Source organism: Vigna unguiculata, chromosome 11, assembly GCF_037176805.1.
Source record: "Vigna unguiculata cultivar grain cowpea cultivar isolate G323 ecotype 2 chromosome 11, ASM3717680v1, whole genome shotgun sequence".
Classification (NCBI taxonomy): domain Eukaryota; kingdom Viridiplantae; phylum Streptophyta; class Magnoliopsida; order Fabales; family Fabaceae; genus Vigna; species Vigna unguiculata.
The window spans coordinates 4,615,022-4,627,532 of NC_140802.1; the positions used below are offsets into that span (position 1 = coordinate 4,615,022).

General features: G+C 31.4%; 1 protein-coding gene across 2 annotated transcripts; it reads right to left on the bottom strand.

Annotated features, from left to right (window-relative positions):
* Positions 1 to 1,724: 1,724 nt before the first annotated feature.
* On the bottom strand, positions 1,725 to 11,934 carry LOC114169611 (protein FAR1-RELATED SEQUENCE 3-like). 2 transcript variants are annotated; one of them, XM_085669034.1, is made up of 7 exons: positions 11,714 to 11,934; positions 8,103 to 10,377; positions 7,874 to 7,963; positions 7,436 to 7,585; positions 5,439 to 5,554; positions 4,470 to 4,551; positions 1,725 to 1,963 (listed from the first exon to the last, which is right to left on the bottom strand). In XM_085669034.1, exons 2-3 carry the CDS (start codon positions 10,261 to 10,263, stop codon positions 7,917 to 7,919), a joined length of 2,208 nt encoding a protein of 735 aa, XP_085525160.1. In that variant the 5' UTR covers positions 10,264 to 10,377; positions 11,714 to 11,934; the 3' UTR covers positions 1,725 to 1,963; positions 4,470 to 4,551; positions 5,439 to 5,554; positions 7,436 to 7,585; positions 7,874 to 7,916. The 2 variants fall into 2 exon arrangements, with proteins under 2 accessions (XP_085525160.1, XP_027910649.2); XM_028054848.2 differs by having other exon boundaries at positions 8,053 to 10,377.
* Positions 11,935 to 12,511: the final 577 nt, after the last annotated feature.

Sequence of the window (12,511 nt, forward strand, 5' to 3'; positions counted from 1 at the left end):
TCACTAAAATAGGGAAAAGGAGTGGGACACTCCAACGAAAACGACAATGGCATACAATAGCAGACAATGGCAACACAAATGCACAATCTAACAAACATAACAACTTTCGAAAATCACACCAACCCAATCGCAAACCAGAAAAAACTCAATTGCAAAAACGAAAAATGCGAATGCAAACGAAAACCTAACTTGCCTTTGATGTCTTCGATGAATTGATGATAATCCCGATAGCAATGGCAGACGCGAAATGAAGCTACCTTCCTTTCTTTCTTTCCCCCAAATTCGAGCAAACCTAATCTAAATCCCCAATTTTCTTAGCACACACCTAAATACGTTTTAACCCCTTTTACTTTTAATCTGCATTGCATTTTTTTTTCCTTTCTTTTCCTTTCTTTTTTTAATTTTCATTCTTTGCATTTAATTTAAAACGTAATATGTTTAACCCTCTAATTAATCATCTGATTATAAAGAAAACATTGCCACATAGGATTAGTAATGAAACACGTAGCAAAGAAAAGCCAACTGTACAGTGAAACGTTATCAATTTAAACGGCGTTACCCAATTAGAACCTATTTGAACACCTCCGAAAATTAAGACCTATTTAAAAAAAGTTGATGAAAATTAGAACAAAAAGGTATTTTAACCAAAATATCATTGTCCTATCTCATTCTCATTGACTTTTAAAATTAATGTTTTCTCAATCATTTTGTTTTTGGAAGAAAAGTTGTACATAAAGAATCTATAAATTAACAAATTTGATGGATAAAACATATTGTTTGGTGCTGATAGTCAATATAAGCACTATGGTCTTAAATGATTACCAACTTAATTTTTTTGTACAACAATTAATCGAAAATTGAAATATTTTCTCGAAATGAGACAACAATGCCTTGCATATATTTTTACATAAGGCTTCAATTATTCCATATTAACCATGAGCATTAGATACCTCTTTCTAGGTTAAATACCAATTAATGAAGTTACAGTGTCTTTTTCTCTTGATTCCAAATGAAACAATTCGTGATAATTGTGTAGTTAGGACTTGTAAGAGTCAACATTTTAACAATTCCACCTTTTGTTTTGCAGTCTAAGCATCCCTAACAACGCAGAAAAATTTAGGCATGAAAACTTTTTGTTTGGTTACAAATAATCGACTCATTGGGTTTTTTATGCTTTTTGAAAATTTGTCATCTTTTAGTTAGTCTTTAAAAATGTTTAAACTAAAACTAGTACCTTAAGGTAAGCACCATCTTTCATTTTTTTTATTATTTGTATGATTGGTATTATTAAATAAATTTCATTTTCAATTACCTTCTCTACCTTGAACTCTTACTCTTTTCCTTCCTTCTAAGATTTACTAATATATTGATTTAATCTCAATGCTTCTCCATCTTGAACCTCACTAACTCAATGAAAGTGAGAATATTCAAATAAAAAAAAAAAATCTACCACTCCCTACCTACTTCAACTATTGAAACAAGCAATTTAAGAGTTTTGTTTCAAAATCCAAACAAATCTTCAGGTACAAGAAAGATTTTTTTTTTCTAGAGTTCAAAGAAAATGAAGAATTTCCAGTTCCAAGGGATGAAAAATTAGGATGGTGTGTTTTGTGTGTGGGATAAAACAAATTGAAATGGTGAGAACTCTGAAAAGGTTGAGTTGAATGGAAGAAACTATAAACACAGGCTATAAAAGGTAGGGGGGAGATAGAAACAAAGAAAAATACAATGAAAGAGGATTTAAATGATTTTGAAGGTGTCATATATCTACCATAGAAAAAAACTCATCTCAGAAACACACTTAAATGTTCTTGTCCATATGCACACATATTTACCTGTAATTAAATATTACTGCCATTATTTGCCATAGGAACCAAATGCAAGAAAAACTTTTATCTTGCAGAAATTCTTCCTTCAAGTTGAAGCATGGTACAACATCTAGGTTTTCTAACCACCTCACTTACTGCAAATTCGAAGGGAAAAGAAAAACACTGAATGAGAATTCTTCTCGAGAGATCTAGAGTAATAAAAAATCAATAGATCAATATATTAATGTTCCTCTATTGAACCTTCAAAATATATTAATGTTGGTATATTAAAAAGGTTTTTAATATATTTTAAAGCATCAAAATCAATATCCATTAATTTATTATGAGGGCTCAACATAGGGGCAATACCAAAAACCCAAGAATCCAAATTTGAGAGAATAATTTATGATGGTTTAGACATGCCCTAATAATATAGGTATAGTAGTAGTAGACAACTACAATCAATAAAATAGTATAGAGTAATAAATAAATAAATAAAAAGAATATGGTTGCAATTTGCGAAAGAATTGAACTTAACTTCTAAATGAGCTAATATGTATGATGAGAGGGAATTTTCTAATACTGAAAAGAATGATAAGCCAGTTCAAACTACAAGAAAACCTAGTAAAAATAAATCAAAGAAAGTTAATACTAAATCTTCTAAAACAAGTACTTCTAAAAAGTTTTAGAAGTCTTTCTTGGAAAGTGGGAGGGTTACGTAATGATAAACCTCTTAATATGCTAAGGAATTTCCATTCATGTACTTACTCAGTTGTTTCTTCATAATAGGTTTTTCTTTGTCTATGTATGTGATGTAATTTTATCCTGGGTCTAGCCCCATGTTTTTATGTTCTTTTTCTTTTCTTTAATAACATTTTCATGTTATGACACTGATGCCTGACATGAGCTTTATTTGGAACTAAAAGACAAGAAAGGAAAGTTATGTAATAATTTTTTTTATAATTTTTTATTGATGAAATGTTGAATATGTTGTTTCATAATTATTGATGTAAGAAATGAAAACTGGGTATGTGAATGGATCGGCTTGTATCTACATAAACCCGTATTATAAAATAACTTGTTTGTATACCTTGTATTTTAATAAGTCTTGGTTTTTATAACTGCACCTGCAAAATTTATATTAAAATAATATAGATATACTTCTTAAACACTATAAGCATTTCAAGTATCTCACGTAAATTCCCAAATTTAAATAAAAAAATTAAATTAAAATATAAAGTATATTAATCATTAAATTACAACAAGATATAAAATAACTTCAAAATAAAATAAAATAATATCAAATATCTTCACTAATTATGTTCGGTTTCTTCCATAATATGAACAAAATATAAAATACTTTCAAAATAAAATAAAATAGCATCAAATATCTTCACTAATTATGTTTAATTTCATCTTTAATATACATAGTGAGTAGCTTGCAGCAATAATGCAAGCTGGGTATAAAAAACCAGGCAAAAAATTTAGTAAAAAAATGCATAAAACACTCCAGAGGCACTAAGAAAGACGCCAAAAAACATGAATTTCAGACTCATTTATGTGTAAAGGATCAATTTATCCTATATTTTAACAAAATTAATTTAGATGAAATAAAATCATATTGACAATTAGTATTAAAAATGCAAGTGTGCCTCTGTGTATCTCATCACCAGGCTGAAAATGGTGAGTGATTTGCATTGTAAAACTAGCATCTTTCCTTAACTTTTTTCGGTGCCCCTAGGGAGGAAGAAGAATAAGCAACAACTCATGGTTTTTATAGACTATTCATATAAGGCTATTTCTTCCTCGATAGAGAACATTTTGAATTGGTTGGAATGTACAATACAGAATAATATTACAGATTTTTGGATTACACAATGCTGAATACATTTCTGGATATTGAAATTTAGGATCTGTTTTTGTATTCTAAATTATAAAATCCAAAAATATATTTCAAGTTGCACAATCCAAAAATGTATTCTAGATTGCACAATTCGAAAATGCATTTTGGACAGTATATCAACCTTCAAGTGTTCAACAAACTAAAAACATTCATTTCAATAAGAAAAGGTTCATTTTCAACCAAGTATAAAGAAGAAATAAAGTTTAAAGATGACTAAATAATTAAAAGTATAATCCTGAGTAAGTTGCAATGGCAACCAACACAAAACCACAGATAGTTTGGAATTCTATAGAAAACTACAACAAATAGAACTTTGAAGAGAATAAGCATAATAGGAGCAGATTATGATCAATAAAAACTAAGCTGTTTTTTTTTTTGCTCAGCAATAAAAACTAAGCAATATTTGTGCAATTACTGTAATAAGGAGGACCGATGTAGTGAAATTGGTAACAAGACTTTTTTTAAAGAAAAACAAACTTCACCCATGGATAAAAAGGTTTAGTGCCTTAGTTTGTTTATAAAAATAGAAATATATAAAAACCTATAATCCTAACAATGCAGAGAAAACTCAATAGTCACTTGATTATAAAATTACTGGACATATAAAATAAAGAAATATAAAAGTGAAAGGATTTTTTCATGCACAGCTCACCATATGCCTCTGAAGCTGTTCTTTGTGCTTCATGAAATTGTGTTAAAACTAACAAAAGAACACCTTAAAAAGGTCATTCTATTATTGTTGGAATGGGGAAAAGTACCTTGTCTCAATCTCATATCTTCCAACCTCAATAGTAGCTATCTTTTCACTTTTGTAAATTCCTCATATTCTCGCACATGTCCCTATAATTTAACAATACGCATATAAATTTAAAATACAATGAACAAATTGAGAGTTGGAGCAGGAATAATCTGACCAGCCAGTAGAATATACTAGTTTCAACTTTTACGTACAAGAAAACAATGATTGGCATCCAGCTCCAACAAAACAAATCACAAATTCACAATTACATGTTTCATGCAATTTCAATCTTACTATTAAAGCTACTTACGATACCCTATTCATATCTATACTAAACCAGAACAAAAGAGAAAAAAAGAAGAAACTAAGACAGTACTCTTCACACTTGTCTCTCTTTCCTTCTCTATCCTTTATAACAATGATAACAATAACAAAGATAGTGATATGTTACTAGTTACATTGACATTGAATTTTATTCAACCACATATAACTGTAAAAAATGACACATGATGGTGATGAATCTGAAATTAATAACCAAAATAGAAACCAAGATGACACATGACAGATGAGTCTGAAAAAAAAGGAAAACAAGGAGTTTGTTGAAAATTCACAGACAAGGGAGGTTAAGGAAATTAGTACATATTTGCCACTGCTGTTGAGACTATCACTGCTAATATACAAATGAGAAAAAGAGAAAGAACTCCGAAATGATATATTATGATACTGATAATATAATGATGAGATACGAAATCCGTATGTGCCTATTCATATCGCTGTTATTGTCTAAGTACAAGCACAGTCAAATAAAACAGGTCCAGCCTAATAAAATTCTTACACTCACAATAAAAATATATTCAGATAATCATTATTATTGTTATCATTTAAGTTGAATATCCAGAAAAAACAATGAAGAGTATAGAATTTTATACCTTTAATCCAATACTTCCAATAAAAGATGAAATCAAAAAGCTGGAAATAGAATGCTTACAACTCCTAGAGCTGCTCCCGGATGTAGGCCATAGATCTCAGCATGGAGCCGAGAGTATCTCTAGAAACTTGGAATTTCACCTCAGTTTGCCCAGTAGTTGTCTTCGTATCCTGGAGCTGGATGATGTAGAACTATAAAATTAGACAAAATATCTTGGACATAACACAATCTTATAGAACACAACGAAACTTTTTTCTTAGACTGCATATGTTGCATACTTACTCATGTCTGTACAAGAAATATGGAATCTATTGGAAATCTCATATTAACTACAGATGGTCAAATTATAGTATAAATGGGTACAAATCTCAATTGATTTAGTAAAGTTGGAAATCTTAAAGTTCACTATCTAAAATAATCAAAATAACGTGATCAATATCAAGTCTAAGAATAATTTAAATACTGCTGGACTATCTAAAATCACTAACATGGTGAATTTATAATCAAAAGTATCTTTTAGTAGAAGTTGCATAAAAATAATTGTTCATGCAACTCAAGGGCTGGTAGTTAGGTAAATTTCTCCCAGAAGATACGATTCTGGGATTCAAACCCGTGACATGGTAAAAGAAAACATTTTATTTTGCATTTCAAGATATCATATGCTCCGGAATTAACTGCTGGATGTTCTCAATTCAGATAATATCATACAAAAGAAAATAACCATGTAGCTATCAGATTGTCTGGATTAATATAGTCTTATAACTCTAATTTCCAATAAATTAGTCATCCAAAAGCTCCCGCTTTACACCCATATCCTTTAAGACTGAATGAAAATTAATAAATTTATTAATTATCCACCATACAAGAAGTTATTTGAGCTTCTATAGAAATTGGACTTATTAGTATATTTTGTACCATTGATACAATGATGGAACATTAAATATGCTACAGAATCTACTTCAGTTCCATATAATACCGAGACTTCAACATCCAGTTTAATTAAATTTTACAAATTCTCTAAAGCATTACAATGATTCACAAATACTTTTGCTTAGGAGCATTCACTTCTAGAGACCGTGCAACTGACCTCCTCCTTATCATATCGACATCAAGTGTTCTCTCAATGTGCTTCTCCAATCAGCTTAAGCTAACAAATGGCTTGTGATTGAATTTGCATCTAACACATTCCCACAAAAAAACACTGGACTTGTAGGCATGTTCAATACAAAGACCAGCTCCACCATGTACAAATATTCAACTTAAGAAAGAATGAAAGTCACACAGATTGAACTCTTAACCAATTAATCATAAAATCTATAATACCACTTGTTGAGGTTTGGGGAACCCAATTGCCAGAAAGACTTGGCCCACCTTTTTCATGTATTTTCCAACTTGTTACAACTATTAACCAAACCAAGCCATCTCACTGCTCATCACTGGACTATAACACCTACTCATACTGCTGTTTCCCCAATATTTGTCCCAGCCAAAACAATTGCTCTTATATTATAAGAAGAAACAGCTACTCTAAGAGTTTAAGCTATTAGGTCAAAGCTCGTGATTGATTTCTTTATCTAGCAATATACATTAGCTAGTTAATTCTTATTACAATGTTTGAGTCCCAGATTTTGTAGAATAAATAGCTTAACATTGTACATAAGCCATAACACATTTATAACAAAATGATAGCCGGATTCTAAGAATGACATTAACTCTCACGAGCAATGTTATGATAAGAACTTAGGTATTAGGGGGTGCCTTTATAGATGGTTATTTATACCAAATAGTGGTAAAGAATTTCAATTGAAGGGTTAAACAGTTCAGTAATAAATACTTCAGCATACTATTAGTGTAACCACAGTGAAAACGAAAGGAAAATAAAATCATCAGTGGAACTTCTCAAACTTTAAAGATTGTAACCCTCATTGGAGGTTTCACTTATATGAAATGAGAGCATTCGAAGTGGATATGTACATCGACAAAAAGATTATACTTGATTGATTGTGAAATATTTAGGATCTAGTAAGAGTATATGATCATGATCTGAGTTTACATACCCTCAGATTGATGACGGCAACTCTATTGACTGGTGCATTTAGCTGATGACTAATGTAAGTCATTGATCTCAACATAGGCTCCAAAGTTACCCTTGTCACCCTGAATTGCACTTCTGTCTCTCCTAAAGGGCTCTTTCCATAATCTTGCAGCTGCAAGAGGAAGAGAAAAATAATTAACAGCGAGGAAAGAATATTTCAGCACGTTATAACTGTTATCTACACATGGAAAACAATATGATAAGTGAAATAACCTAGATTGTAAGTATTTTAAACAGATAACATGAGTGTTAAATAGATATCTGGAAGAAGTTGATCTCTTACAACTACAGAGAATATTGAAGCCACATTATATTAATCAAAGTATGCGACACGGGATATTGAGATATCTGTTTCTCGGTTAAAAAAGATAATTGTAAAGAGAACATAGGTTATACATACCTTCATGTTAATAACTGCAATTTTACTAGATTGGCTTGAATTCTTATTTTCGATGATCCAAGTCATAGACTTGAAACACATGAGGACAACCTGCATAGATAAATAACAGTCAAGTAAAGCAGTTATCAGCATAAGTAGATGAAATGACTAATAATTACGAGGGTGATTCCAATCAATACAGAATTATCTGGAGGGCCACCATCCTGGTGAATAGAAACAGGAGCCATACTAGGATGATTCAGATCAGTAACAGGAAGCCCAAGGCCGCTATGATTCAAGTGATTTGACACTGAATCTAGCCAAGGCCACAGTGATGGGATGACATCTGAAATTGATGAAGGGCTCTTCTTGCTATTGTCTTCCTGACAGCATCCATTACCCTGAGTGTTTGGAGGTTTGACTTTTGCAATATTTTTCTTCATAACACCTACCCTTTTAGCACCCTCTCTCAGAGCATTCATTGCAACATTATAAGTCTCAACGGCAATTGCCCCTTCTTCAGCAAGCTTAATGGCTTCTCGACATAAACTATTAAAACGTATAGTGAGATTTTCAATGTTAAGTGGACCTGTTGTTTTTTCATCAGTTCCAATACCAGATTTTGCATTCTTTGTCCATCGCTTTAAAATGTAGTGTGATGGAAGGGTAAGGACATTTGTTACAGTGAAAACAGTCAATACATGTCGACAAAGAATGCCAGAGTATTCAAACATCTGACAGCTGCAGTTTGCCTTCATTTCAGACATATTTAATGTGACCATGTATGCCTTGTGATCATGTTCATATTTTGCAACCCTGTATTTACTGATAACACCATCATTTTCAACATTATTTGCAGTATATGCAAAAGTTTCAACCAGTTCCTCCTGAAACTTTGCAAAAATCTTGTTAGTGTACATATTTGCTGCCTGTTGTTCCATTGGTGATGGAGTCCTCAGTACTGGCGTGTTACAAATAGTCTCATAATCTGCTTCTACTTCTCTTTCCAATGAATGTTCAAGTGATATTTCATACTGCCTAAAGAATAAAGGTATGGTTGTCTGTTGATTTACATAGCCATCAAAAAAGGAGTTTACCCCGTGGTTTGAAGTAATAGCACCAAAGAAAGTATCACGAAAGTAAACAGGGGCCCATTGTTTACGAGCATTATATACTGCCTGAAGCCAATCATTTTTCTGGAGATCATATTTATCAAGAAGAGACTTCCATGTTGATTCAAAATCCTCAGTAGTCTCAGAAAAATTGATACAGCCATATAGATCACCATAGAACGAAGGATGAGCAAGGTAAATATGAGTCAATCTTTCTTGACCTTCTCTTAAAATGTGCCACTTACAAATACAATGGCGAGTTTCTGGGAACACATGAGAAACGGCTGCTTGTATGGCTCTATCTTGGTCTGTGGTTATGGAAACAGGTGGTCGATCATTCATAGCAGATAGCCACGTCTTGAATAGCCATGTAAAGGAAGACTCTGATTCGTCTAGCAGTAATGAACAACCAAATAAAACCATCTGGCCGTGGTGATTGAATCCTGTAAATGGAGCAAATGGGATTTGGTATTGATTTGGTCTATACATTGTGTCAAAAATCACAGCATCACCAAAGTAATTATAAGCTGTTCTTGACCTTGCATCCGCCCAGAATGCATTGGTCATGCGGTTTTCATCATCTAGTTGTATTGCATAATAGAAGCCAGGGTTTTCACCCTGCATCTTCTTAAAATAATTCAGAAGATTTTGAGCATCTCTTCCAAGAGTCCTCTTTTGAGAAGATCTTGCATAGGTAAGCGACCCAATGTTTCTCATTGGATGACATTTTTCTGCTGGAAAGGAGTTCCTAACTGAACTAATGGGATCGAAATGATTTCCATTCAAGGCACAAGATTCATTCCGGGCATCAAATGTCGCTATAACATTCCTTGCAGCACCTACATAATGTCTACTGGGTTGACGGTTCTGCACCTTTCTAGAGGAAGCAAGGGAATGGTTATGGTCCTCAACAAATTTCGTCACTATCCAGTTTGCATCTTTTCTCTCTACCCTAAGCATTGCATTGCAACTTACTATGTTCTTCCTTTTAAATACCTCTCTGGAACAAGCAAAGTCCCAAGTTATAATTGGACCATCAGGCTTAGCACGGTAGAATTGACCAACATGTGTGCTAAATCCTACATCTCTTGCATATGCATCATAAAATGATTTTGCAAAATCTTCAGATTCAAACAGCATGCCCACAAGTGGTTTCCTATAAGCATCACCATCCTGGCTATTTACTTCTCTTTCAGCCAAGTTTACTTTCATATTTTGTTCCTCATCTTTTTCAGTTTCAACATTTTCAGAAGCTGGTCTATCACTGTTTTCCCCTTCATCTACTGCCTCAACGTTCATGATATCTTAGCAAATGATACAAAGGCTTCATTTGTTCTCCTTGAAAGGACTGGAAAACATGACTTGTGCTAATCCTTTAGAAGCAATGATGGAAATTTCCTGCATTATCTCTACCTACATAATGCATTGAACAAATACATCAGTCTGAAAGAGTTCATAGAATACAATACAATTATGCACTTAGGAAGTAAGTTTCAAATTCTATAACCTAGAAGGTTGAAGGAATGTCCAAAAGTTTAAAATGTTAAAATGACAAATACTGACAACCAATTAGAGATATTAAAGATCCTACTGCATGATAATGCTACTTTATTCTAAACAAGAAAGCAAGGTTTTTGGCAGATTGGGTGATTTAATTAAAAGAAAAAAAGTGTCACAATTTTGACTAACTTCGGAGAAAGATTATATCTATGTGTTCCGGAAAACCCTTAATTGAAACTAGGGAATCATTTTCAGGGAAGATCAAATTGAAATTGGTATAAAAAGAAACTAAATTTAATTTTCATGTGAAAAGATAAATGCACTTAAAATAATTCACATGTTAATGTTAGAGGTTTCTACAAATGTAAACTTGTTCTATATAAAGAACGGGGCATCAAGTTGAGATGTTGAATGTTAAAGAATACAATAATATAAAAGTCTAGCAAATGAAAATTTTAAACTAAATTTAAAAAATTCACAACATAAAGCCAGAAAAAAAAACGATTACTGTAGAATTATTGAACCTTAAATTAACAAACTGCAAGATCCTTTGGAAATTTGCCATGACAGTAATTTTATTAAACCATGAGGGACTATCTGCTTCAGTGTTGAAATTGGGCTAGAAAATAAGCTAGACCACCTTTGCCTGGTCTAAAGAAATATAAATAACATAAAATAAAAACCTAAATTTGCAAAGGAAATACTCAAACATTATTAAAGATAGTTTTCAGAACACCAATCCATTATTCCTCCAAAAAAAATACACAAACTCTTCAATCCAATAACTTTTTTTTCCTCACCTCAGACAACCATTGAATCACATTAAAATTAAAAATGTGCAAAGAAAATACTCCCAAATATGATAAAAATAATTTTCCTGACCACCTACTCAATTTTGCTTCAAAATTTTTACATAAACCATTCAATTCAATAACATATTTTCTCTCTTTCTTTTTCTTCAAAAAAAAAAAAAACTACACATTGAGAATACAACATCATCTCCAACAAATACAATAATTTTCACTACAATTGCTGACCCAAAATAATCTTACGCTTTTACAGTTCTCAAAGAGCATGTCATAAAAACCCATTCATAATTATTTGATTCTTGTCACTTCAAAACGAGCAATGGTTAAAAAAACATTATGTTTCTTAATTACCATAAACATAGATAAATAAATTCATTTAAAAAATCTAAACTTGTTGGCATTATATGTTGTAAATGAACAAGAAAGCAGAATTCACTCACCTGAGGACCAAAAGAAGGAACTGGGTTGAGGCAGAGATTGTGAGTGAAATGAAAACGCAGCGTTTATGTCCACAAACCCTTGTCGTTGGATATTAGCGATTATGAGAAGAGGAAGAAGAGCTTGAGTCACACCGAGGAAGAGTGGGATGGGAGTGTCCAAAAACCAGAAACAAACGTTAGTAATTCCACATTTCAATGTACTTTCACACTTCATTCATACTCACATTTCTCCATTTGTTTTAAAATTTAAATCATATTTTACTATATATATTATATATTATATATTATACAAATAAAGGTGAATGAAGTCTTCAACTCACCACATAAAGATATTATATTACAGGGAATTCTGAAAGAACATTTAATCAAATAAGAAAATAAATTATATTATAGAAAAGTGAGTAAATTATTTTGTAAGTTATAAATATTGTATATGTTATTAGTAATTAAATTCTGAAATGGATTTTTACAAATTAACTTATAACTACATTTAACAAAATTTAATTATTCTAATATAAATTTCATAACAATATTCCTTAAAACATAGATTATTTTAATATATGATCGAATTTAGTCTCAGTCATAAAAACATATTTAAAATATAATTAAATGTATAAATTGATATATAGGGAGTGAAAATAATATTTTGTATATTTTGTATTTTTGAGGAAGAAAGTGTACATTTTAAATATAAAAAAAACATAAGAAAGTAAGTTTAATTGGTATTTTGATTCCATGTTTATAGGATTATTTAGTATGATTTCTTCTTCTTCTTCTTTTTAATTTAGTCTTCATTTT